Below are 27143 nucleotides of genomic sequence, written 5' to 3'. Positions count from 1 at the left end.
TGGTTGTAAGCCTCATGGGGTCCCTTAAAGGACAGGGGATAATTGCCTGTGGGGGAAGGAGAGGGGAAAGGGCATGGCAGAGGAATATTTATCTCTTTCTTGCAGGTGGAAATCTTAGGGGAGGTCTCAGGGAGGGACTTAATAGAATATTCATCAGCTTTCCAGGTGTGCTTTTTCAGGGTCATGGTCTCCACTGATTGGTCAGTGCCAGGGGTCATTAGTCAATGTGGCTGGTCCTGAGGCAGCCACGGAGTCACTTGGCTGTTGCTGCTTTTCTGGGCCTGGGAGCTGAAGTACAACTGAGGCCTAGATGTTGTCTTTAGGGAGGGAAAGGTGAGGAGGTCTAAACAGCCTGACTGTCGATATGAAATGTCTGGGGTCCAAAACCACATGGCCAGTGAATGATATGCTAGAGCAGGACAGGTCACCCTGGGGACCAGGTTCTTGTTTTCCCAGTTTTGCCCCTTGTTAGGCATCTGGGGCTTTCTGCCCTGGTGAGTGCCTGTACCTGGCCCATCGTCCTTGCTCTGCTCCTGTCTAACAGCCTTGAATTCTTTTCTATTCACTGCGCTTGGCTGGAGCCTTACCATCTTTTACTAGTAGGTCTTACGTCATTTCCACAGAGAGACTTCTTTTTACTCTTTGACGGGACCCTGCTTTCCCCCCTGACCATATAGCTAATGATTCAGTGGACTCAAAATGTGTTAGGCCTGTTTTTCACGCCTTTCATTGCATCAATTCATTTAATATTCACAGTAACTTCGTGTCTGTAGGGGACTATCCTATATAATAAAAGCCTAATAGGGGGCAGACGCTCAACCCAGGAGCTGCCCCCAGCCCGCAGGCCCCAGGCCAGCCAAGGCGGGTGCGGGGGGGGGGGGGTCCCCCCTATCCCTCGCAGGTGGTTCTGCAGAGGAAGGCCAACTGCAGCAGCAGGGGGTGGAGATGGTGGGGGGCTGGAGGGGGGTAAAGGGGGGGCTGGTGAGTGGGCAGTGCCAGGCCAGCAAAGGTGGGTGCCAGCAGGGGCCCCACAGATCAGACCTGATTGCCAGCCAGGCCTAGGGACCCTACCCATGCACAAATTTCATGCACCGGGTCTCTAGTTATTATCATAAGCCCCAAGTTGCAGATAGGGAAAGGAAGACAGGATGGCAGAACTGGGATTGCTAACCCAGGAAATCTGGCTTTCCCTCACTAATCCTCAAGGTCTATGGGAGCAGGGCTGTGTCTGAAAGGTTCAGAGCTTAGTGTCAAGCTTCAGGAGCGTACCTGGCACATAGTAAGTACTCAGGTAATTGAATAAATGAATCGACAATTTAAAAAAAAAAAATTCCAGACTGGGAGGCATCAGGTGCAGAACTGAATCGCCATACTTCGCTTGTAGAAACCGCCTATCTCTGCCTTGACTTCCCACCCAGTGAATCAGGGGAATTGGGGTGGGAGGACCCCAATTCCCACAAAGTGGCTGGGAAAATGGAGTCTAAACATGAGTTTCCTCCACTGGATGATGGCACCGGGTGGTGGCGTGGGACAAAGGGATACAAGGCTCTTTTCTCCACTTCGGAGCGGTGTTGAAGCTTCGAGACGTAGGCTCCGATTTCTCACCGTGAAAGCGCTCAGGGAAATGGGTGGACTGAGCTCCAGGGCGGCTTAGCCTCAGGCTCCGCCAGGAGCTGAGTGGGGCGGTGCCGCGGGGGGGGCGGAGTCGCGGTCCGGCCTCAGCAGGCCCCGCCCCCGGGCCGGCGGAAGCGGGCCCAACCTCGCCTCCCAGACTTGGGCGTGACCCCGAGGGCGCACGCGCGCGCACTGCACGCTGGGAAAGCGCCCGCGCGGCGGCCATTTTGTCTTATCGGCTTCTATTTGGAGGAGGCTTTTTCGGCCAGCGTGCCGGCCGGAGAGGTTGGCGACGGTGTCGCCGGCGTTTTCTTCAGTGGGTGCCAGGGCTGGTGGGAGCAGCCGCTCGAGGGAAGCACCATGATTTCGGCCGCGCAGTTGTTGGATGAGTTAATGGGCCGGGACCGAAACCTGGCCCCGGATGAGAAGCGCAGCAACGTGCGGTGGGACCACGAGAGCGTAAGTCCCGCGGGCCTTGGGCCTGTGCCCGGGCGCCGTGGGGGAGGGGAGCGGCGCGGGCTTGGGCCCGCCGGTCCCGCGGCTCGACTCAGGGCGGGGGCCGGGACCCGCGACGCTGTCGGGTGTCTGACCCCTTGGCCGGCGGGAGCCGAGAGCATGGCCCGGGAGGGAGGAGTCTGCCGGGCCCGGGGATAAGGGATGATTTGTTTTTGTTTTGGTATCGAGGAAGCGCAGAGGAGGACCCTTGGCAGAAGTGAAAAGAACCTTGATGAGGCGGGGAAACGCGGGGAAGGAGTTATTATAGCAGAGGCCCCAGCGTCTTCGTTTCATAATGGAATAGGGAGAAGGACAGATTCTTCCGTTATTTGGGCTGAGCGACGTCGTTAGACCGACATTTCTGGCCAGGATTCGTGGTCAAGGAGCAGTGTATTATTTCAGTAACGGTCCAATTTCTGAATGGAGGCTTGTATGGGGAAATGAATCTTTAAAAGAGGTCGTAACTTGGTAGGGTTTACCCGTATTTGTAAATGTTTGTTGTTTGATAGCAGTACGTTCCAGTGAGCGCTTGTCAAGGCTTTTCCTTTCACAGAAAACTCACTTGGTTCTCTTAACCCTACGAGAAAGGGTCAATGTTGTAACCCCAGTTTCACAGAGGAGACTTGAGAGGCTCACCCAAGATCTGTTGGCAAGTTAAGTGGCGAAACCAAATCTTTGTGATCCTGCTCACCATTCTGTGCACTTGGTTCTCTGAAAATACCATAATGTATTTCAGGTGTTTTGAACATGGAGCATAACGGTTATTTGAAGTCTTACCTGAAGAACAGATGTAGGATTTTAATTTTACTTGGCTTGCAGTTATAATCAAACAACATGGTAATTTAAAGGCAGTTGCTAATCAAAATATGAAGGAATGGTTAAACAGATACAATTTTTTTTTAAGTTGCTTACTCTTTAAACACAGGTTTTGGTCAGAGTAAAATCTCTTTGGCAATGCATGAAAACAAGTTAAAATAAGTGTGTGTTTAAAGGATAGGGATGCTACCTGATTCCAAAGTAAGTGTGAAGTGTTATGGTAGAATTCGTTGTGTGGGGTCAGATTCACATATTTGGCATTGACCTCAAGAGAAGTGAAGCTTTTAGAAAGTTTGTAGGTTTTTAATATTTGGGGGGTTTTCCCCTTGTCTAAATAGGAGACAGTAATTGTGTTTGTCTTGACCCTCTTTTTTTGTAGGCATTTCTTTTTCACAGTGAAGTAACTTTTTCTTTTACCACTTAACTCAGTAATTTTGCCATCTAAGCTTTCCCCCAAAAAAGGACATTATGATTTAGTTGATGTACAAAAAAGACAATTAGCAATTTTGAAGCAAAGGGAAAATTGCTTTTGATTGCCTCCTTGTGGCCTGGAGCAGCCTTTGCCTGTACCTCCTTGGTTTTTTGAACAGTGTTGTGGAGAAACTTTGTTTCTGTGGTGGTATTTATTCCCGCATTGCATTATGTGGTACAGGTTTATAACATTAGCATTGAGGCTCTCAGAATAGCAATTTAGGTTTTATGTCATCTCAGCTGTAATAAATCCGATTCCTTTTCAGTTTTAGTGCATCTCGCTGATTTAAACTTTCGGTACTTGTCACCAAAATATTTTATGACTTTAATGACAGATTGCACTTCATTCCAGATTCAGGGATTTGAAAAAGTCAATTACTAGTATTTCTGATTCAGGACTGCAGGGATAAGGTTGGCATTGACCAGGAACAAAGCACATGGCCTCTTCTAAATAAGTCAGAATTACTGTAGGGTATAATAAAGCTGGGGAAGTTGGTGGCATCACTTCCGGGTCATTTGGCTATTTTATGCTGGCTGTTAGTGCTAAAATCTTGGAGTAATGGATAACTCTTGCATATAAATGTAAGGGTTTCACCATCACTGTAACCTGATATTTCAAAATATTTTTCCATTTCTATTCCTATTGTAATTGAACATTTTTCTTTGCAAGTTTTGCACTAGTTGGGGAAAGCAATCTCGGCTGGATGAGGTTATTTTGTTTAATGATTGAAATGGCTTTTACCTTAGTGGGTTGTTGTTTTTTTTATTTTGTTTTTTAGTTTTAAAAAATTTATTGATTTGAGAGAAAGAGAAGGGGTGAGGGGAGAGACGACATCAATTTGTTGTTCCGTTTATTTATGCATTCATTGGCTGTTTCTTGTATGTGCCCTGACCAGGGATCGAACCTGCAACCTTGGTTTATCAGGACGTTGCTCTTAACCGGCCAGGGCTTTATTTATTGTTAAAAGTAGTTCCTAGATGTCTATATTGGATCTGTATAATTTGTTTTAAATGTGGATTTCTGCATCTCACCCCTGTCCCCCTTCTAATTATGCGTGTCTGGGGGAAGGCTCCAGAAATCTGCATATTTTATAATGGCCTCTTAAGCATTCTGCTGCTTCCTAACCCACCTTTTAGTCCTGGGTTCTTCCTTGTGAGCAGCACTTGGGAAAGCTCGTTTTCAAGTGTAAGATGCATCTGTGATACAAATTATCGACCTTTCATTTATTTGTAATGATGTATATATTACCACTATCAAAATTGAGTCTTGGGAAGGGCCTTTTAGTACTTAACAGGCGTTTCCAACTTCTTTGCAGATTGCTTTGGATTTGAAAGTTTTCAGCTGAAGTGAAATCAGCCTTAATATTGTTCCAAGGATTCATTGACACACCTTTTTGCCTCGTTTGTTAATATTTTATTTCTTGAGATTGTATTTTGTGTTGAACAGTTTTGTTAATCTTAGCCAACCGCAGTAATGAGGAAAGCATATGATTTTAACTGCCTAGTGAGAGCAACTTTCAGTTAGTGTCCACATAAGATTTCAGTGTTTGCCAGAGAAAGCACTAGAAGCCTTGTTATTATCAGAATAGATAAGAATTTAGAAGTTCAAAATGAGATTGTTACATTATAGATCTCAACCCAAACGTGAAATTATGTAACTGTTGACTTAACTCTGACTCTAATTATACCTAAAATGAGATTCCTTTTATCAAATTGAAGTGTGCCCTCTGTTCTGTGGAAGTTTTAATTATTTAAAAAGGGAATTGAGCCCTGGCCAGGTAGCTCAGTTGGTTAGAGCATCATCCTGACATGGCAAGGTTGGGGGTTCGATCTCAGTCAGGGCACATAAAAGCAGTAACCAATGAATGCATAATTAAGTGGAACTACAAATCAATGTTTCTCTGTCCCTCTCTCTAAAACATTTTTTAAAGGGAGAAATTGAATGTTCTTTTCTAAAATCTTGAAAACGTTAGCAAACATTGTCATCGACTTCGGAAGTTACTTAGAAAAGAAAAAAAGTTAAGACTTCTGTCCACGTTTTTACTTGTGAACTTTCAAGTATTTTACTAGATAATTTTAATTCAGAGTCACCAAAATGTTCTTCTGTCAGAAATGCAGGCATTTATTTCTGGCTTACTCTATGCATGGTATGTAAGTGTTGAGCTTCTCGGAATTGCCAGCAGTCTGTGTGTTAATATGTGTTCTTCCCTGCTGCTTGCTTTTTCTCCTCAAAACATGTATAAGGAGTAGGGTGAATAGTATGAGCTTCCATGTACCCATACCCAATATGACATTATAAACACATGGCCAATATTATTTCCTCTATATTCTCTGCCCCATTATTTTGGAGAATTCATCACGTCAACCTTAATGATATCATTAAGTATTTCTAAAATACACTAAAAAAAAGGACAATACTATTATGATACTGAAAATGTTAAAGTATTTGATTGATTGCTTTAGGGAAAATGTGGGTACGTACTGTATCATTAGACTCGATTTCTTCACAAGGGGAGAAAGTAGCTTAAGTTAGTAATATAGTGCTTCCTTATTTTATGAATTATGCTTAATTTTCTCATTTATTACTTGTAAGTTGGGGAAATTCCTGCATTCATTTATTCAACAAAAGTGTATTGCTCTTAAGCTATAGTAGTATAGCATAGTGTAGATACAGCACTTGGCCTGAGAGAACACCAGTCTGGTGGCAGATATGAAGGAGTAAATGCACTTCCATAACCCAATGTGGTAAGAGTCCCGGGGGAGAAAAGCACAAATGAGAGGTGCACCAAACCCAGCCTGGGGTATTCGGGAAGGGCGTCCTAAAGTGACCCTTAAATACTGGGACCTAAAGGATTGGTAGGAATTAGCCTGAAGGAGTGGGAGAGAAGACAAGTGTTACTAGGGGCTGGAGAAAATCATAGGCCTGAGGAATCTTAAATAGTGTTATAGCTGAGGCACTTGTGGGTTTTTTTTTGGGGGGGGGGGTTGGGGGATTGTGCATGTGGCTAGATGGGCATGCTATGGAAAATTGATTAAAATTTTACCAACAGTTTGTGTGGGCAGTAAAAAGACTGAACCATACTGCAAAGGTGTATATGTGATAAAAGGCATGCAAATGAATGACAATAGAAAGTGTGAACATGGTATAGTTGAACCCTGACACTGTATGTTATCAGGGACTGAATATTTTTGTTGTAAATTCTTATAGTAAACATTTTCTCTTTTGAAAAGTATAATTGTCATTCACACCACACAGCTATTGTTGTGTTGGCTGTTGTCATTTTTTTTTTTTTTATTGATTTTTCACAGAGAGGAAGGGAGAGGGATAGAGAGCTAGAAACATCGATGAGAGAGAAACATCGACCAGCTGCCTCCTGCACGCCCCCTACTGGGGATGTGCCCGCAACCAATGTACATGCCCTCGACCGGAATCGAACCTGGGACCTTCCAGTCCGCAGACCGACGCTCTATCCACTGAGCCAAACCGGTTTCGGCTGTTGTCATTTTTTTAATTTAACAATCTTAAGGGAAAAGAGGTCAATGCCCCTGACTAAATTTGGGTATTGCATGTCTTAAAAATTCTTTTGGTACCACGGTTGCAAGTGACAGGTATTCTTTTTTTTTTTTTTTTTTTTTACCCCATCAGTAAAATTTCCAGGTATTCCTGATCTTTAAATGAAAAAATGTATATGACAGTTTCAAAATAATAGGTTAACTGTTGCCAACATGATAAATGTAAAATGGGAGTAGAGTATCAAAAAGAAATTGGATGTTACGTTTATTATGACTTGGTTCTGTAAATTGGTTCTGGTCTTTACCAATGTTAGAACAATAAGAACAATGTAGGGTGTTTTGGTGGGTTTTTTAATATAAATAAATATTTCTTTTTTTCTGGATATCTTCCCATATTTGTTGTTGCTATTGAGGGGGCGTGGTTAGTGATTTTAAAAGCTGGTATCTCTTCCTTAGTCGTACATATCTCACTGAAATGCAGGAGTCCAGAGGCCACTAATCACCTAACTAATAATGGTCTAATAAATGAAATTGTTCTTACACTTACTTGGTTGAAAGATGAAGATCCAGAAATGAGAAAACAGTTATTGGGCACCTTTTCCTATATAGTTTTAAAACTGAAAAATTTTTAAAAGTTAAGCACCTTTGTTTTTCTTTACTAGGTTTGTAAATATTATCTCTGTGGTTTTTGTCCTGCGGAATTGTTCACAAATACTCGTTCAGATCTTGGTAAGTGAATTTTCTATGTAACTCTTAATCAAATTTATGATGTAAAATGGCACTTTACCCTTCTGAAAAGTTTTCTCTTAAAGGATTGTTGATAAAGAAATTTCTTTCCTGGCTTAGATTTTTGAATGTAATAATAAATGTCAGTTTAGTTAATTATACATGTTTGTTTACATTCCCTCCTGAATCCTATCCACTAAAATGAAATTTTAAAAACCAAAATGGTATAAATGGAAGAGGAGATAACATTAGAGATGTCAACAAATTTTTGGAAGATGACAAAGTGGATGGAAGAGTAGCAACAAACTCAACAGAGCAGAGAAACCTGTATCCTAAAATTTAGCCTACAGAAGGGGATGTTAAACCGAAGTGAGTGTTCGATCAGCAAAACTGTGGACAGGCTCAGGATTTGGAGGCACCAGGTACCATAGAAGGCAGAGTTGAGTCACGGGACTGAAAAGGAAAAGTCTAGTTAAGGGTTTTTCCACCTTGACATTTGACATTTTGAGCTGAGTAATTTTCTTGTTTTAGGGGTCTGTCCTGTGTTTTGTGGGATGTTTAGCAGCATCCCTGGCCTCTAGCCTCTAGATGCCAATAGCACCCCCAGTTGTGACAACCAAAATGTCTCCAGGCACTGCCACATGTCCTGGAGGAGACGGACGTAATCCCCCTCTGTTGAGGACCACTAGTCTAGGTGATCCAGCTCTTAAAACCTGTGCATATGGTGATTCTTCCTCTCTCATTAAAGAGACTCTAGTTCAACTGGACCACAAGATTAAAAATAAAATTATCCCAAGGATTGTACATAACTAGTATTGTTTTAGAGCCATAAAAGAGAAGTTCGCTAAGCACAATGCTTGCCCTATAGCATTAGGAGCACATTAGGGCTGGAAGAGGCTAGATATTGGGACTCCAGACATAGCACAGGGCAGTAAAGAGTAAAATTGAAGACTGTGAGAGATTAACTGAGTCTATATTCTTAATAGTGGGGTTTTCCCATTCCCTCCTCTGCCCTGTTCCTAGAAGAATACAGCCAGATGTTTTTCCCCAGGCAGAAGAGAAGAGGATTCTTTAGAGAAAGTGAACAGTTCCAGAGAAGTGATCTACAGGTACTGATCCTTGGGGAGTCTTTCTAAAAGAAAGTCTTGATGCCTGATTTTCCAGTGGGTAAAGCTCCTGTTAGTTGACAAACCCTGTCTGTGCATACCAACTTCCAGTCAGATGTTGGAAGTGTTTTCCAGGCAAGGACACCAGTCAGACATTGAAGAAAACCTTCAACATGAAAGATTAACCAAAAATAACAGTAAAAAAGAATTTAGTGGAGTTAGAGATAAGGAAAACGGAAGAAAATTTAAAAGTTTTAACTAAATTTAGTGTCAGAGAAATTAGAAGATATCAGGAAGAATAGGATGCTATATAAAAATGAAACTTTTGAAAAACCAAAAAGAGCTCTTGAAATTAGAACACGAGAAATTTGAAATGAAATCAGTGGAAATTTTTGAGAATAAAATCAAGAAAATTTGCTGGAGTGTTGGGTAATCAGACAGAAAAGATTTAAAATATTAGCCCAGCTCTCTTCATAGCTGAAATAAGAGGCTAGGTAGAGAAAACAGGAGAAAAATTGTAAATTTTGCAATTCTGAAGGATGTTAGTCTCTAGCTTGAATGTGGTCTTCATGTACTCAGCACAGTGAGTGACAAAGGTCCATACCAAGAAGACACCATTGTGACATTTCAGAACATCTCGGGGGTGGGGCACACGATTGTGAATCAGACTGGCTTCAGGTTTGTCAGTAACAGCACTGGAAGCTTGAAGACATTGGAGAAACACCCTGAGGATTCTGACTGGAAAGTATTTTATCTAGGTTGGCTTTATGGCCAAAGGTGGAAGTGTGAGGGTGAAAAGAGATTTTCTTTTTTCAGACATGCAAGGTCTCAACAAATATATCTCCCATGAACCTTTTCCCTGGAAACTCCACCAACACAAGGGCATAAACCAAGGAGAAAAACGAGATCCAGTACACCGTATTCAATACAGAACAAAAAAGGAATTTCTTAGGATGACAACTCTGTTAGTGAGCTTAGAAAATAAGCAGCCCATATTGAAGAGAACAGAAAATTCGTGGAAGAAACTGAAGCTGATTTTCTGATGTGTTTTGAGTCTTGAGGGAAGTTATTTTGAGATAGTTTTCTATTGCTGAGTTGAAGTGTTTGAGAAGAATTTGGAAGTAAATAGGAAACTAAACAAATGAATTCCAACGAAGTATGAAGTGTATTCAATGTCATTATAATGCATCTTTTGTTGGCTCAGCAGTTAATAGTACTTACATAGTCAAAATATAAACTGAATAGTTATTTAATCTTAAAATTTTGATGCCCAACATCAACTAAAATAAGCATAGAATTTATGACTATATGGATACTTTATAAATATCCAGAAGAAACGACTAACAGTTAAAATTGGTAGCCTTTTAGAGGTGGGAAGGGATGAGACTAGGGTGCTAGTCTTGTACTGTTTGACTCCATGTACAAATATTCAAAATTAACAAGATGTCAGTGGTGATTCTGACCGGTAGTCCTCCCTCATCAGAGTTTTTTTCTTGGGTGGCAGTAAGGAACAATTTTCTCTTTCCTCCCACTCTCGCTTTTCTTAACATATAGTTGCTCTCCATTATATTGATCTCTAAGACTAAGGAAAACTGTTCATGTGCTTATTTGGGCATGTTGCTTCATGATTCATTAGGCTCGATTTAGGTACCTACAGACGACTCAAATGATAAAATGAATCTTTTTCCCTTTTTTTGAAGAAGGAACTTCTTTTTATTTTAGCAAGAGGAAAAGTTGGTAAGGTCACCAATGCTTTTGTACATTCATATTTCTCTTTTTTTCCCCTTCAGGTCCATGTGAAAAAATTCATGATGAAAATCTACGAAAACAGTAAGTTACCTTTTTTTGCGGGGTGGGGTGGGGTGGGGTGGTGTCATCCCCCATCTACTTCCTCCCAGTCATTATTGGTTTAAAGAGGAAAAGGATTGAAGAAATAATTGGAAATAGTGTAAAATGAATGCCTGATAGAGGTCCGTCCTGTTCATTAGTTGGGGGTGGTGGAAGGTCATAGCTTCCAATAATGATACGTCCCAGCTGCTTATTGACACCCTGGTTTTATAAATGAGACTTGTCCAGGTCACAGATCAAATACAGTAGAAGAGCTGGTATTGCAGCACCTAGATTTGCCTGATTGTAAAACCTATGCTCTTAACCAAACATAATGTTAAATACTACCTTCCCTTTACCAGGAGGGAGGGCCAACTAGAAAATCGCTTCTTAAATACCTAGTTTACCTTTTAGACTAAATGCAACTATGGGACTTGTTAAGGTAGAATATGTGATTTGTAATGATAGGGATCTGGAAAAAATTTAATGTTTGTTTATTTTCGTTTTTATCAGGTATGAAAAGAGTTCTCGTTTCATGAAAGTCGGCTATGAGAGAGATTTTCTTCGATACTTACAGAGCTTACTTGCAGAAGTAGAACGTAGAATTAGACGAGGCCATGCTCGTTTGGCATTATCTCAAAACCAGCAGTCCTCTGGGGTGAGTATAAATTAATTTACAGTCTTTGTAAAGTGTCCTTGCTCTCTGGAGAACTTTCTAGTATTGAAACTTGTGTTCAAGTTCATTCATTACTTTGTGTTCTTTTAGAACAGTGGTTCTCAACCTTTCTAATGCCACGACCCTTTAATACAGTTCCTCATGTTGGGGGTCACCACAACATGAGGAACCTGTATTAAAGGGTCGCGGCAATAGAAAGGTTGAGAACCACTGTTTCAGAATGACATAAAACATATTTAAAAGGCATTTTTTCAATCTTTATTAGTAAACTAGAGGCCCGATGCACGAATTGTGCAAGAGTAGGCCTTCCTTCCTCTGGCTGCCAGCACCCGGGACCTGGGCTTCCCTCTGGCTGCCGGCACCCGGGACCCGGACGGGCTTCCCTTTGGCCCGGCTTGGTCAGGAAGGAAGTCTGGTCTAGTTAGCATATTACCCTTTTATTATTATAGATGTAATACTGATTTTGCTAATCATAAGATTTTTTTCTCCTAAATATCAGTAACTATGTAATTGACTAACAGAAATTGAAGATGACTGAGTTACTATCCTTGTGATTCAACATTTTAATTATTAAATACAAATAATATGTGAGAATTTGAATATATATTTTTGTTCTTTAATGTTTGATAATCCATTTTATTGTCTTCAATAGGCAGCTGGCCCAACAGGCAAAAACGAAGAAAAAATTCAGGTTCTAACAGATAAAATTGATGTACTCCTGCAACAGGTAAGAACTGTGTGCATTAGTGTCAGGAAATATTTGGAATAAACATTTAACCAAAGAAGATAGGAGGATGGCAAATAAATATGTATAAAGGTGCTTAATATCCTTAGGAAAATACAAATTAAAACCACAACAAGATACTTGTTGTACACCTATCAGAATAGCTAAAATTAAAAAGACTGACCATACCAAGTGTTAGTGAAGATGTGGGCAAACTGGAACTATTGTACACTGCTGGTGGAATATTAAATGGTACAACCACTTTGTACAAGAGTTTTATGTATTTCTTAAGAAGGTAAAGGAGATACCATGAGCCATTTCACTACTAGGTATTTATCCAAGAGAAATAAAAACATGTTTACACAGAGTTGTATACCAGTGTATACAATGTGTATAGCAACTTTATTCATAGTAGGCAAAAAACAAAACCCCCCAACTAAAATGTCTAACAGGTGAATGGATAAATTGTGATGTATCCATGCAATGGAAAACTACTTGGTAATAATATTAAAAGAACTAGAGGCCCAGTGCATGATAATTCGTGCACGGGTAGGGTCCCTAGGCCTGGCCAGCGATCAGGGCCGATCTGTGGGACCACTGGCGGGGTGATTGGGGCCTCTGCTTGCACCCGCCTTGGCTGGCCTGGTGCCGCCTGCTCGCCAGTCCCACTCCCTGCTGCCACCACCGGTCGGGGCCTGTGGACAGGGGGCAGCTCCTTTGTTGAGCCTCTACCCCCTGGTGGTCAGTGCATGTCATAGCGACCAGTCTTTCTGCCATTCAATTTGCATATTAGGATTTTATATAGATAGATTACATGTAACAGTAATTAGGCTGAGTGAAAGAAGCCAGACTACAGCCTCTCCCCCCCCCCCCCCCCACCCGCCAGAGTGCATAGTTCCACTTACATAAAATTTTACAAAATGCAAATAATCTATAGTGAAAGAAAGCAAATCAGTGGTTGCTTGGGGAGGAGATACTACAGAAGCATAAGGAAATCTATTGGGGTGATGGATGTTTTTATTAGATCACTGTATTGGTTTCATGTGTGTCAAAACTTACCACATTGTGCACTTTAAAATAAGTAGCTTATTGCATGTCAAGTATACTTTCTTAATGCTATAAAAAATCAAAAGGGTAAATTGAACACGGAGACTTCAGTGAACAAAAACAGAAAGACCCAAACAACCATGCTAATGAAGCATGGCGGGGGGGGGGGGGCGTATTTGGATGATTTCGTTAGAAAGGAGCTTGAATGTGTTTATTTGTTTTAATCCCCCCCTAGATTGAAGAATTAGGATCTGAAGGAAAAGTAGAAGAAGCCCAGGGAATGATGAAATTAGTTGAACAGTTAAAAGAAGAGAGAGAATTGCTTAGGTCCACAACATCGGTGAGTAGCAACCTCATTTTGATTTACCCAGGCTGTTTGCTGTGAATTACTAGAACCTATTTTTGAGACCCTCTATAAACAGTTTTCTAGTGTTCTCCATCAAGAATCAGCAAACTTTTATCACAAAGGGCTGCATAGCCCTAGCTGGTTTGGCTCAATGGATAGAGCTTCAGCTTGTGGACTGAAGGGTCCCAGGTTCGATTCCAGCCAAGGGCACATGCCTTGGTTGCGGGCTCGATCCCCAGTAGGGGGTATGCAGGAGGCAGCCAGTCAGTGATTCTCTCATCATTGATGTTTCTATCTCTCCCTCTCCCTCTCTAAAATCAATAAAATATATATTTTTTTAAAAAGGGCTGCATAGTGAATATTTTAGATTTGCAAGCCACGCTGTCCTGAGGCAGCTACCTAGCTGTGCCTTTATAAAAGCAGCTTTAGACAATACATAAAGAAATGGGTGAGGCTTTTTATCCAATAAGATTTTATTTACAAAAGTAGGCCTCTAGCTGCTGGCTTGCCAACTGGTGTCTTATATCATCATGTGTACTCTTGGGTTTATTGTTGTATGCCTATCAGAATAGCTAAAATAAAAAAGACTGACCATCTTGTTTGTGTTTTTTTGTTGTTAAAATAAGTTACTCAGTATATATTAATCTTGAATATTGGTATACTCTGAAAGTATCTTCAGCTTTTAATAAACTGTCTTAGAGAATATGTATTCATGGATATTGATGGTAGAATATAATTGGTTCCCAACTGCTGACTAGGATATGTTCAGATTATGTTCAGTTAGTGCTTTAATGATTTTTAAAAAAATATATTTTATTGATTTTTTACAGAGAGGAAGGGAGAGGGATAGAGAGTTAGAAACATCCATGAGAGAGAGTTAGAAACATCGATCAGCTTCCTCCTGCACACCCCCTACTAGGGATGTACCTGCAACCAAGGTACATGCCCTTGACCGGAATTGAACCTGGGACCCTTGAGTCTGCAGGCCGACGCTCTATCCACTGTGCCAAACCGGTCAGGGCAAATAGGTAGCTTTTTTTTTTTTTTTTAATTTTAATTTCTTTATTAAGGTGTCACATATTTGTCCTCATCCCCCCATTCCCATCCCACACCCCTCCCCATGGATGCCCCCACCCCCCAATAGGTAGCTTTTTAAAAAAGATAAAGTTTTTCAAAGATAGTGCAGGTAATTCAATGGTTACAGTTGAGCAGTGAGGACTCAGCATTGCCTGGATGAGACGAAGAGTGGTTACTATTGCCACCCTTCCCCTCTCTAAAAGTATACCAGTTGCTGCTCGGTATTCTGGCTGGGGGAAATGGGAAATGGCAGTTCACAAAAGTAAAAGTCTGTTCTAAATGTTAAGTATTCTTTTGGGGTTTATTTGTTTTCTCTTCCTCAGACATTCTTATAACTGATTTATCATTTTAGACAATTGAAAGTTTTGCTGCCCAAGAAAAACAAATGGAAGTTTGTGAAGTGTGTGGAGCTTTTTTGATAGTAGGAGATGCCCAGTCCCGGGTAGATGACCATTTAATGGGAAAACAGCACATGGGCTACGCCAAAATTAAAACTACTGTAGAAGAATTAAAAGTAAGTTTCTTTTAAACATATATTTTAGCAATAGCTAACACTATATTTTATTATGGCTAAAGATTGATTATATAGATATAAACCTCTTGGTGATATTTTGTTAGTGTGTCGTTTGAGGCAGTGATGATCCCTATAAAATTTTGCTTAATCAGTTAGATTAGAAAACTATTTTCTGCACTCCATGAAATTGGAGAAAAGAATTTTCCTGAGGATTTAGTCACGTAATGATATGTATGTGGTGTTGGAATTTCCCGTTAGGGCATAAAATTTTCTAAGTTGGTTTACAAATGCTCCATGTTAGGTAACCATTGTTTGACAATGTCTTTAAAGGCTATAGCTCTAAAAATATTTATTTCCTTAGGAAAAATTAAGAAAAAGAACTGAAGAACCTGATCGTGATGAGCGTTTAAAAAAAGAGAAGCAAGAACGAGAAGAAAGAGAAAAAGAGAGGGAGAGAGAAAGGGAAGAAAGAGAAAGGAAAAGACGAAGAGAAGAGGAAGAGAGAGAGAAAGAAAGGGCTCGCGACAGGGAGAGAAGAAAGAGAAGTCGTTCACGAAGTCGCCACTCAAGCCGAACTTCTGACCGAAGATGCAGCAGGTCTCGGGACCACAAAAGATCGAGAAGTAGAGAAAGAAGGCGAAGCAGGTTTGTAGAACACGTGAGAGTGCCTGGCGCACAGTGAGTGTTCTAGTAAAAACAGTAGTAATCACTAGTGTTATTCCTTGGTACTTGGGCTGGTTTTCAGTATCATTGAGCATGAGGATGGATTATGAAAGTTGAATCAGTGAACTTAATCCATCTTCGAGACAAATTCTTGGCAATTCCCATCAGTCTGGGGAGGTTTGAGGCAATTTTACTTAGGAAGTGAGTTTACTAGGTGGTCTTTTAAATGCTTCTCTTCTCAATGGCCCTAAGAAAACATTTAAATCAAGTTTTTTTAGGTAAGATGATCTTTTGCTTTGAACAACATCAAGCATAACTAAGAACTAAAACGTAACTAATTCATTAAAAACAAAAATACGAAATTAAATTTTTAAATTAGAGTTGTGATTAAAGAAGGGTCAAAGAGCATGATAACTATCTTAGCACTATTTGAAAAATGGAAGTTAGATTTTCAGTTAAGATTTCTAGTGTAAATGGGTTTAGTAAATTATATTCATTTGCCTTTTAAGGGGAAATTTAGTTTAATCTTGGTATTTATTCAGTGGTATATAATTTTTCTCCTTGTGATATCAGCTGAAACTGCTTTCCTTTCATTTTAAATTATTAAGAAGTAGAGATCGCCGAAGAAGCAGAAGCCATGATAGATCAGAAAGAAAGCATAGATCTCGTAGTCGGGATCGAAGAAGATCCAAAAGCCGGGATCGAAAGTCATACAAGCACAGGAGCAAAAGTCGGGACAGAGAACAAGATAGAAAATCCAAGGAGAAAGGTTAGTTTATGTGAGAATTTTACTCAAGTACTATTTTTACACTCTTGCCGCCTCAATCTTCTTTGAAATGGCAGGGTTCCATTTTCAAGCTATCCTCCTCTTCACTTATTAGTGATCACCATTCAGTGGGAGACAGGCATTATTGTCCCCTCTCCTGCTCTAATTTGTGAGAATGACAGTTGACCTGGTGTAAGTATTACATTACCTTTCAGGGTTTTTAAGCTGTAGAATATATTGACTTGGTTATTGGCAGCATTTAAAAAAAAAAATCTGCTGTAGTGTTCCATAATATGTCTTGCAGAGTAAATGTACACTGTTGCGTTGGTCCTTATGTGTAACATTCATGTACCTCAGTATTTAACTTTTTTAAAAATATATTTTTATTGATTTCAGAGAGGGACAGATAGAAACATCAATGATGAGAGAGAATCATTGATCTGCTGCTTCCTGTACGCCCCCTACTGGGGGGTTGAGCCTGGAACCTGGGCTTGTGCCCTTGACTGGAATCAAACCTGGGACTCTTCAGTCCGCAGGCCAATGCTCTCTATCCACTGTGCCAAACCAGCTAGCGCAGTAATTAACTTCTAAGTTCACAGAAGTTGAATATCTTACCATGTGTTTTAACCATATTTTCTATTGAAACATCATGCTGTTTCCTCTCTACTTTGTTTTCTGTGGCATTTTAGTATTTGGTTTATTGTGCACTATTAATGGACTGTCTCATTTGTCTTTGGCATGTTTTCACTAGGATATTTTCATCCTTTAACTTAGCCTTTATTGAAAGATAATTCTTTGAATCATAGAGGTCTTCCTGCATTTTCTTCAGATTATTTGAGCATCTTTTATTTTATATTAATTGTTCTGCTTTGCATGACATTTAGGAATGAGAGGGCCTATTTCTAATTTTCTTGGCTCTGCTTGTTCCATACTGTTCTTCCTGTGTCCATGTTTGATCACCACATAATATGTGTGCTGCTGTTTGAGTTTCTTGTACTGGACTTTCATGTGGTACTCGTTTATCATTTTCTTTTATGGAACTAGCTTGTTCTGTTTTTTTTGGGTTGGAGGGGGTCAGACTTGGGTTTTTGCTAGAGTGAATTAGAGAACTAGCAGCGCAAACAGTAAACTTTTTGTCTTTTGCTTATATTTTTTCTTAAATCAGTTCACTATCTTTTAAAATATATTTACATATATTGGCTTTTTCTACAACATGGAGCAAATGTTAAAAAGTAGGAAACAGGAACAGCTTTTTTAAACTCCATGAGCTTTAGTATTTGCCACTTAAGTTCAGAAATTACTTCTGTGATTCAGGGGGCTATAAAGGAATAACTGTTAGTTTTGAGAAAGTTTCACCCAACATTTTTGTAAGACTTTCTGTACGATGTATTTTTGGGGTGAGGAGTCAACTCTTAAGAGGCAGATACTGATGTCAGAGATCAAATTAATCACTTATCTTTGAGAACTAAAGCTCTTTGGTGTAACATCATTATGTTACTTACAATAGTTGGATTGGTTCTCAGGGACAAAAGTTAGCTAGCTTTCATAGCTATCTGGGATCAAAGTTGAGCAATAAAAGCCACTGGCCTAAAACAGATGTGCTTATGTAATTTCTGGATAGAGCAAAAAGATGTCCTGAATTGCTTAGCTATAATCCTAATTGTAATGACATCAAGGAATGTAATATAACTTTTAAGTAAACTAAGATGTGTTGTGTTTAGAATATGGACAAACAGGGATTTTCCTGGTGAGATATTGAGGAAGGATAGAAGGCTTGATTCAGAGAAAACTGCATCAGATCCATCTTGAAAGGCTGAGTATACTGTGATAGATTTATCTTAAACTTTGGGGCCTCTTTTAGAAGTGATGATATGATTTTATTGGCTTTTGAAATTGCCACTCAGGCACTCCCAGGTAAATAAATGACTGAAGGTCTGAACTTTGAGGCCAGATATGAGCAGTAGCCAACAATTGATAATGCTAATGAGTACGAGGGCGTTCACTACTCCAGGTGCTGTGATGGAAGCACTTTATCTAACTGCAGATGGAAAGTGATTTCTCACACAAACCCATTTTCCTTACCACCAACCAATTTAGAGTGCTCTCTTTGTCAAGAGAGTTTCTTTTTTAATCCATAGCCTTAAAATCCACCACACTTTGTGGATGTCCTTAGGACTATTAAGATCTACCATATTTACATAGGGCAGAAGATAAGATTATTGGACTGACTACTAGTCCTCTACGGGGCAACAAGACGACTCTTCCTCATTGAAGCTACCTGTGCACCGGAGAAGCCCATAAGGCACAAAGGGAGGACTTTCCCACAAGGTCAGTTAGAGCACACTGTACTGGCACAGTTCTCATAAGTGGACAGACAGACATGAAGCAAGTCCTGCAGTCAGCTACTAGGACATTGCTTTGTGCATTTGCAAGTGTTGTGGACTGACCATGCTCCTTCACATAAGATCTTCAGTTCTTACATTCTTTGGATGGTGCCCCTTATACCATATTTTGTTTTCATTACCATTCCTCTCCCAGTTACTAATGTCACGTCTTAACACCTTTGTCCAGATTCTGTGAAGGGTTCTGCTTCTCTTAGAGCATCTGTCTTATGAACTAGTCTGCTAGACCAGCTATTCTTAACTTAGTTGTAAGGAGAAAATGTTTTTTCCCCGAAAGTTTGTAGGATGCTTTAACATTTCCTGTAGAAAACTTCTGTTAGGTAATACTTGGAACTGAAAAGACTAGACTGTACTTACTCTGTGTACCACTTTCTACCTTTAGTCCGAGGCCTCGCCATTCCAAAGAAGACAGCAAGAAAAACATCGAGATTAACTTTTTCATTCTTTATTTGCAGTTGAGTTGAACTTAATGTCTCCTTTTGGAAAAACAACTCTTGAGTTGGCCTAAATATTACTTAGCAAAGCATAAAAAAGTTCAGTACTTGGATTGAGATTTAAGATCCACTTTCTTTCATTGGGCTTGTCCTTGGGCATTCAAATATCCTTTATATAATAAAAGCGTAGTATGCAAATTGTCCCCTCAACTGGTAGTTGCCCGGGAGTTCAACCAGGGGGTGGCGCTGGCCAGGGGAAGGGAGGGAGGCCTTGGCCCACAGCCGCTAGGGATCCTACCAGTGCATGCATTTTGTGCATTGGGCCTCTAGTATAGATATATAAGCAATCTTTTGTACTTAAAAATAGTTGGAGAAACGTTCCTACTAAATATACAACTTTTTTCACCCATTTAACTTAATTTACTTCGTGTGAACACAGCTTCTGTGTACTGTCTTCCATATCTTTCCCATTGCTTTTTGGTGGTTTTTACCCTAAATAAAACTTACTTAAATTTTAGTTTCTGCAGTGATTTGGAGTTACCTGTACTTTAGCTTATCACTAGTTTGATAATTTGCCCACTATTTGATTTCTCTGATTCCCCACTCCTCCATAAATTACTGATTTTATCTCTTTGATAGATTGACCAAACTATGTACTTACAGTCTGTGGGAAGTGATTGTCTTTTTATCTCTTGATTGTTTCACTTTTCAAAGTGTCATGTATTTTACTTTAAAATCCATGATCAATGTCTTCTTTCATGGCAGAAAAGAGGGGATCTGATGATAAAAAAAGTAGTGTGAAGTCCAGTAGTCGAGAAAAACAGAGTGAAGACGCAAACACTGAATCCAAGGAAAGTGATACTAAGAATGAGGTCAATGGGACCAGTGAAGACATTAAATCTGAAGGTGACACTCAGTCCAATTAAAACTGATCTGATAAGACCTCAGATCAGACAGAGGTAAGTGTATTGTTTCTCACTTTGATTAGGGCTTTTTGTTACTGTTTGACAGTGCAGCGTAAGTATGCACAGATGAAGATGGAACTAAGCCGAGTAAGAAGACATACATCTTCTGAAGGAAAAGACAGTGTAGTCCTGCAAAACATTTTGAGGTACATTGTTTTGTCTCAGCTATTTTGTAGCAGACTCGTGCCCCCATTAGTGTGCCTCTTTGGAAATTATTGCCCACATTTGTAATATAGTCGCCATTGAAAAGTTAATTATCCTTTTTTTAGGGATTTTGCTGTCATTTCTTTTTATTTTTTTTAAATAAAAAGGTTGAACTGTTTTTTTTTTTTCTTTTTGGTATTAAGTCCATCTTGTGTTGGTACATTGGCAGACATTGCTTTAAAAACTTAAATATTTCTGAGGCACATGTTGGACTACTTTGTTTTAATTAAACTGCTAGTTATTTCTTTGTCAAGGATGTTTCTAGTTTTTTGCTTTATTGCCTTGCATTCTAATGCAGTTTGTTCTGTAACTCGAGAGCCAGTAGCATTGGATTGATGGAAGTGTAGGGTTTATGAATTATTGCAGCTGACTACCATACCTCACACAGCGTTGGTGTTGTGAGCGGCCCATGAAAAGCCAAATTAAAAATCAAGGATTCAGTCAAACTAAGCAGGTACTCATGCCAGGTACTCCTTTCTCTACCCACATCCATGTTTGAATGCTATTGCCTGTGATCTTTACGCTTAACTGTTGTGTATCTTTTTTGTTCTTTACAAGAAGCACAGAGGGGTTTTTTGTGTATTGCGTGAAACTTATAAATCAAATGTTAACAGAATGGAATTTTTTTTCAACTGTATGTAGGGATGCAGTGGTGCCCAGAATTAGATATCTTTAAAGAATTTTAAATACAATAAACACTTCATATTATTCGCCTTGTTACATTCAATGCAATTCTCAAGTCTTTAAGAGGTATGTGTTTAATATTTCCTACTGTGTAGGAGAATTTTGCAGTCAACCATAGGTATATAGGAATAGTCACTGGCTGATACATTTAAAGCAGCAGTGAATAGGATAGCTATTTTCAGTCTGTGAAATACAAAGAACTGATGAACCATACAGAATGAATTTGGGTTTTTAAAGAACTATTAAAAGTCAGGTTTATCAGAGTTCTTAAAACCTACAAACTATTCATTCTTTGGGCTAGTGGCGTGGGATAGAACATTCCTAATGAAAGGAAGTACCAATTAGTTGATTTATCGGTGGCATTCCTTTTCTAGAACAGCAGTATAATGTGATGTCTGTGTGAGCCATTCCCACATAGGCAAGTATACACAGGCACATGGCTTTAAGACCACACTGATGCCTTGATAATGAAAAAGAATACAAAAACATTCCATATACATATATTATTAGCAGTTAGTGACTGGGCCAACACTTAGTCATGAAAGTTTGCCTTTTTACATGTTGTCTAATTATCATTTTTCCCCAAATTTTGCATTATAGGACTACTGTTCGAAGATTTTTGGAAGAAAACTGAAAACGGCATAAAGTGAAGACCGACATTAAAATGAGGTGAAAGAAAACTATAGTGGCATAGAAAAAGTATAAAGCTCAGTTAGTTGTTTTTTTATTATTATTATTAAAAATTAATTCAGGACTCATGTGACCTACCAGATTTCAGAACATGTGTTAATATATATGCCACTGAAAACTTAGGTCATGTATCATATTTTTTTCTTTAAGACTTTTTAAGAAATTACCTAAACATGTGGCTTGCTCAGTGTTTAATTGCAAATTTTCACTCTTGGACTTTGAAAACAGGATTAAACGTTAGTATTCGTGTGAATCAGACTAAGTGGGATTCCATTTTTACAACTCTGCTATTCCTAGCCTTGGATTTAGAGTGAAAATAAAGTATCTCTGACTTTCTGTTACAGATTTGATTGTCTCTGTCATTGAAAGTTTTAGTATTCATCTTTTTCTAATAAAGGCATTGACTCTGAACTAGTCCCTTGTTTTAAATATAAGAGGTACACTGTTACTAGAGGTATTAGTGCACAGTTTTATGTGGTTCTGTTTAAGACTTTTATAGAATTTCCACAGTTTAAATGTTTTCAATAATGGTGCTTCAATTTGGGGTAGTTATGAATAAATTTGAAATTTTAATTTTGCTTTTAAATAGCAAAGATGTATAGTGCACTAGAATATATTTTTACATCCCTGAAAGATATCTTTAGTGGTAGGAAATCCAACATATCCTTCTGATGATCACTATCATCCTCTAGCTGTGATATAATGATGTAGAAGAGCATTCAAGAACTTTTAACTCATTTTTGGTCTTTGTTTTAAGTCGTGTATCAAGATTTCTTTTACCCGATCTTGTTAGAATACAAATGTAATAATTTCTATGGGTGTGTAATACATTTAACAAGGATTTTTTAAAAAACTGATGGATAAGCTGATGATTTCTTTCCCCTTTGGCCACGTATGGAAAATTTGGTAGCAAGTTTCTATTGATAACCCACTCTGTCAACGACTGTATAAAATTATCTCCAATTACATTTCATAATATTTTGTGATTTATAGTTTTCGAATACTGCCATCAGTTTATAGGTAAATTGAGTAAGCGGTTTAAATGACTTACCCAAGGTCATCTGGCTTCATGTTGGAGAGCTAGCACATGGAGTAGTAGGTCTGTGCCTCAGTGTTAAGCCACTGGATTTTTTCAGTAGGCATAATGGACTGTTACAGAATTTACTAAAATACTCTCCACCCAGCTTTGGAAAATCATCAAGCTGACAATTCAGAGGCTCTCTGAGATAATGCTTTGAGGACAGTGCACTCCTGGCTTACCTAAGTTGATTCTGAAGATGCAGCAAATGGGTTATCTCTGAATTTGTCAAAGATGATTCACATGATAATTAAGATGGGATGGAAAAACAATCTAATGCAAAATCGGCCACCTTCAAGCATTGCTTTGTGGAGTTAGACATGATTGCCTATAGGGAGAAAGAATTTAAAGTGATAGTTTACTATATTCCATTAAGTATTAAGGTATTAAAATGCTAGGTTTATTACTCCTTTCTGCCTCACTTGGAATTAATAGCTAACATTTTAATAATGTACAGGAAATGAATCTTTATCTCTACAAACACTTAGGTCGATATTGAAGTTATGTGGGATTTGGAGGGAGGCCAGGCCCCGTTAAAGTGTCCAGGATTAATTAGTTATGGAGCTCTAGAAGTTGGGTCACTCCTAACACCCAAAATTTATTAGGCTCAAGGGGAAATGATTCTTAGTAATCAAATTCACAAGAATCCAACATTAAAAGACTCTGTATAAGAAATACACATTTCTGCCTTGCAGACCTGAAAGTTGCTAGTTGGTTAATGCAGGTTTCCTTTCTGAAAAGCCTTTAAGGGAAGCCAATAAAAGACACACATAGTCCCGTGGTCGACAAACTGCAGCTTGTCAGCCACATGCGGCTCTTTGGCGCCTTGAGTATGGCTCTTCCACAAAATACCACGGCCTGGGCGAGTCTATTTTGAAGAAGTGGCGTTAGAAGAAGTTTAAGTTTAAAAAATTTGGCTCTCAAAAGAAATTTCAATTGTACTGTTGACATTTGGCTCTGTTGACTAATGAGTTTGCCGACCACGGACATAGTAGAACCAGTATCATTAACCTCTGTTAAACTCATCACTGGTAATACTCAGTGGCTTGTCTTATTTTTATGTGTTTGTCCCCTACTCCCCCCTCAATTATTTTCAAGTCACATGTATCATTTAATCTGTAAATATTTCAGCATATATCTCTAAAAGAAAAGGTTTTAAACAATTCATTGATTAAAATAAATGGGGTGAACTTTTACTTGCCCAGTCATCACCTATGGTATTACTCGGATAGCTTACTTTTTATTTTATTGCCCTGGGAATTGAGTCTCCTGCTCTGGCATCCTCCCAACTACAACGTAGAGACTCCTTTTTTTTTTCTTTACTGTTTAATTACAAATAGTAGTACATATGTCTCTTTTTTTTTAAAGTAGAAACTCTTGTACATTGTATTGATCTACCCCTTTTGTTAAGACTTTTTTTAAAAATCACAATATATTTATTTTTTTAGTTTGAATTGAAATACATTTCTTACCTTGAGCTTATAATAAACTAGTCATATCGCCCACCTTAGGTATTTATGTCCTCTTGTAGCGTCACTCGGCTGCAGGTGGTATGGTCAGTGTCTCCACATACACGTGGAGTCAGCCATCTTCCGATTAAGTTCCTAGAGAGGTTAAAACAACAGCCTAGGTTAGAAGTTTTTGGGGCTTGCATCCATTCTGTGCTTTTAAAAATGCATTGTAGATAAGCTGTGTGAATGTTTTTAAACATTTTTTTCTAAAGTGCATGAAACAGGAAATACACTTGAATTGTTTACACTTTCTGTGGAATGGGACTTCATTCGGATTTACAAGTTTGAGTTCGGACTGATTTTTAGTTTTTTGTGTCAAAGAACCCCAGGTGACTACTTTTTTAAAAAAAATTTGTATCAGAATTATAGTGCTTGTACATGGGTTCAAAAAAAGCAACGGTAGAAAAATAAAAAATTTTAAAATTCTAAACAATACATCAGTGGGAGTGTTTAGTGATCCATGTTTTCCTTCTCCTGTCCCTCTGTTCTTCCTCTACAGGAGCTACGACTGTTAACAATTCCTCTTCTAAGTGGTGTTTTGTGGGGAAGTGGGCTTAGAGGGGGTGTAAGGCTACATGTGTATTTTTTATAATATCTGATAGTATACCACATGTTGTGAATCTTGCTGTTTCACTCCTACATTTTGAAACATGGGAGACAGCAGTACATTTCAGGTAAACCAATGCTGAGAAGTAAATGTTTTTCGTTGTATCAGATTTTTAGTGCCTATTTTAAAAATGCAGTTTGAGAGTTTCGTAGTTCATCTTTTTCTTCCTCTCAGCCATCCCAAATAGATCAATTGTCAACAGATTTAAGAATATTTAGAAAAAACGGGAAACAGTTTGACACTGGCTGTGTCATAACTTCTCTTGTGGCTCTTCCAACCCCCTAGATATATACCTTAGAGAAACTCTTTACACATGTGTGCCAGGAGATGGACTTCAGAATGTTATAACAGTATCATTTGTAGTAGGAAGAAAAGGAAAAAACAACAGAAACCTGGAAAGACCCCCAAATGTCCATTAATAATTCACTGGATAAGTATTGTGATACATTCCTACAGTGGAATTCCACACAAGTCAACCTGAACTGCAGCTACAGGTGTGAACATGGATGACTCTGGTCAGAAAAGCAAGCTGCAAAAGAACACTTCCACTCGGCTTCTATTTCTGTGAAGGTCAAAACCAGGCTGTTAAGTACATGGAATTGAGTGCGTGGTTTCTTTAAACTGTACCCTATGTGCTTTTGTTTGTATGATATTTCTTAATAAAATTTCAAGTTAAAAAAGGGAGAGGTTTTGGTGTAGGTAGTGCCTAATAAAATAGATGTATTAACGGTGTATTTTGTGAAATGAACCCTCCTTCAGTTTGGCAGATTTAAAAGTAGTTTCTTGAGTGCCAAATTCAGGGTCTTACCGTTTTTTTAAAAGTTAGAAATAGGACCTATGTTCCTTTTCATTTGGATGTCAGCCACGGGGCTGATGCTTCTGTTCTGCTGCTCAGCAGCTTCCAAGAAAGCTTTTCTCCCAGGTTTGCCATTCCAGGGAGGGAAGCTGCTGGGCCGCGAGGAGCCGGCTCCTGTCCACAGTCACAGGCTGCACGGCCCTTCACTCCGAGAACCCGCTGCTTTTGGTCTTGTGCCACCACTAGTAGGGGCGCCGTGGCCTGTTAAATGATTGTCAGCGGTGGCGCTCTGCTCCCCCATGCTCCCCGGAGGAGACGGATCTCCCTGGTGTGAGTTCAGGGCTTCTCCCGGATTGCCAGGTGCTCCTCCTGGACTTCAGCTCGGAGGGGTGTCAAGGGCGGAGTCAGGAGTTCGTCACCCTGTGGTACATGAGCTAGCTGTGTGGGAGACCAAGAGTTCCATATCATCCCACATTTTAACCTAAATATGTTCTGAAATTCAAAGATAGCATTCTGGGACTTGGTTCATTTCAGTGTCTTAAAAACCTTAAAATGAGAAAAAATTTTCAGTGGAATAGCACCTTACTCAACTTAGTTTTCACAGCCTGTGGATGAAGTGAAAACTATACTCTTGAAGTGCCTCAAATTTTTTGTATCAATCTGCAGCCTCAGGACTGTTCAAGTTTATTATACAAAATACATTTTTTAATATATATATATATGTATGTATATATATGCAGGCTGTGTTTAACAACTTGGAATGGCTATTGAATTTTCTGATCCTTGTGATAATTAAATTGCTGCCTTTGTTATCTTACTGTAATTAACCACTAGGCAAACCTGTGAATGTTCTGCTACTAGGATAGTGTAAGCTTTCCTCCCAACGTGAATTTTTTTCCATTTATTCTGCTATGTTCACTAAAAAACAACCTAAAATCTCACATGCACAAATGATGGTTTCAGCTATCAACATCACCAACCCTGAGCCCTGCCTAACTAAATTGTCCTCACTATTTCAAAACAAAATCGGCCCGGCCTGTTTGGCTCAGTGGTTGGGCGTTGACCCATGAATCCGGAGGTCATGGTTTGATTCCCGATCAGGGTATATGCCCGGATTTCAGGCTTGATCCCCCAGTAGGGGGCATGCAGGAGGCAGTTGATCAATGATTCTCATCATTGGTGTTTCTAACCCTCCTCTCAAAGTTTTAAAAAACTGAAAATACGTTATGGAGGTGGCACTTGGGAATTGACCCCTGACACCCGCATCACATCCTCGGGAACACCGAGCTCTGTAGAATGGCTGTGTCAGGGGCCATGCTGTCTTAATCATGGCTTAGGTAAGTGCGTTCAGTGCAGAGGTGCTTCTGTGAGGCCTAGTATGGAGGCTCCCA

At 39.5% G+C, this 27143-nt stretch overlaps 1 protein-coding gene across 9 annotated transcripts in view; it reads left to right on the top strand.

Moving 5' to 3' along the window:
* The first annotated feature begins 1839 nt into the window (after window positions 1-1839).
* LUC7L3 (LUC7 like 3 pre-mRNA splicing factor) overlaps window positions 1840-27143 on the top strand; it is a 263776-nt gene continuing 238472 nt past the window's right edge. The window contains exons 1-13 of one of the 9 annotated variants that reach the window (XM_054709877.1): window positions 1840-2073; window positions 7572-7638; window positions 10532-10571; window positions 11082-11226; window positions 11897-11971; window positions 13251-13355; window positions 14791-14952; window positions 15314-15597; window positions 16224-16384; window positions 19983-20123; window positions 20229-20328; window positions 20775-20840; window positions 21671-22171. In XM_054709877.1, the coding sequence (XP_054565852.1) occupies window positions 1975-2073; window positions 7572-7638; window positions 10532-10571; window positions 11082-11226; window positions 11897-11971; window positions 13251-13355; window positions 14791-14952; window positions 15314-15597; window positions 16224-16384; window positions 19983-20123; window positions 20229-20328; window positions 20775-20799 (1404 nt within the window). In that variant the 5' untranslated portion in view covers window positions 1840-1974 and the 3' untranslated portion in view covers window positions 20800-20840; window positions 21671-22171. The other 8 variants (XM_028128629.2, XM_054709878.1, XM_028128628.2 and 5 more) reach the window with 8 other exon arrangements.

This window comes from Eptesicus fuscus, chromosome 20 (genome assembly GCF_027574615.1).
Source record: "Eptesicus fuscus isolate TK198812 chromosome 20, DD_ASM_mEF_20220401, whole genome shotgun sequence".
Classification (NCBI taxonomy): domain Eukaryota; kingdom Metazoa; phylum Chordata; class Mammalia; order Chiroptera; family Vespertilionidae; genus Eptesicus; species Eptesicus fuscus.
This window is presented reverse-complemented; position numbering and strand designations above follow the sequence as displayed.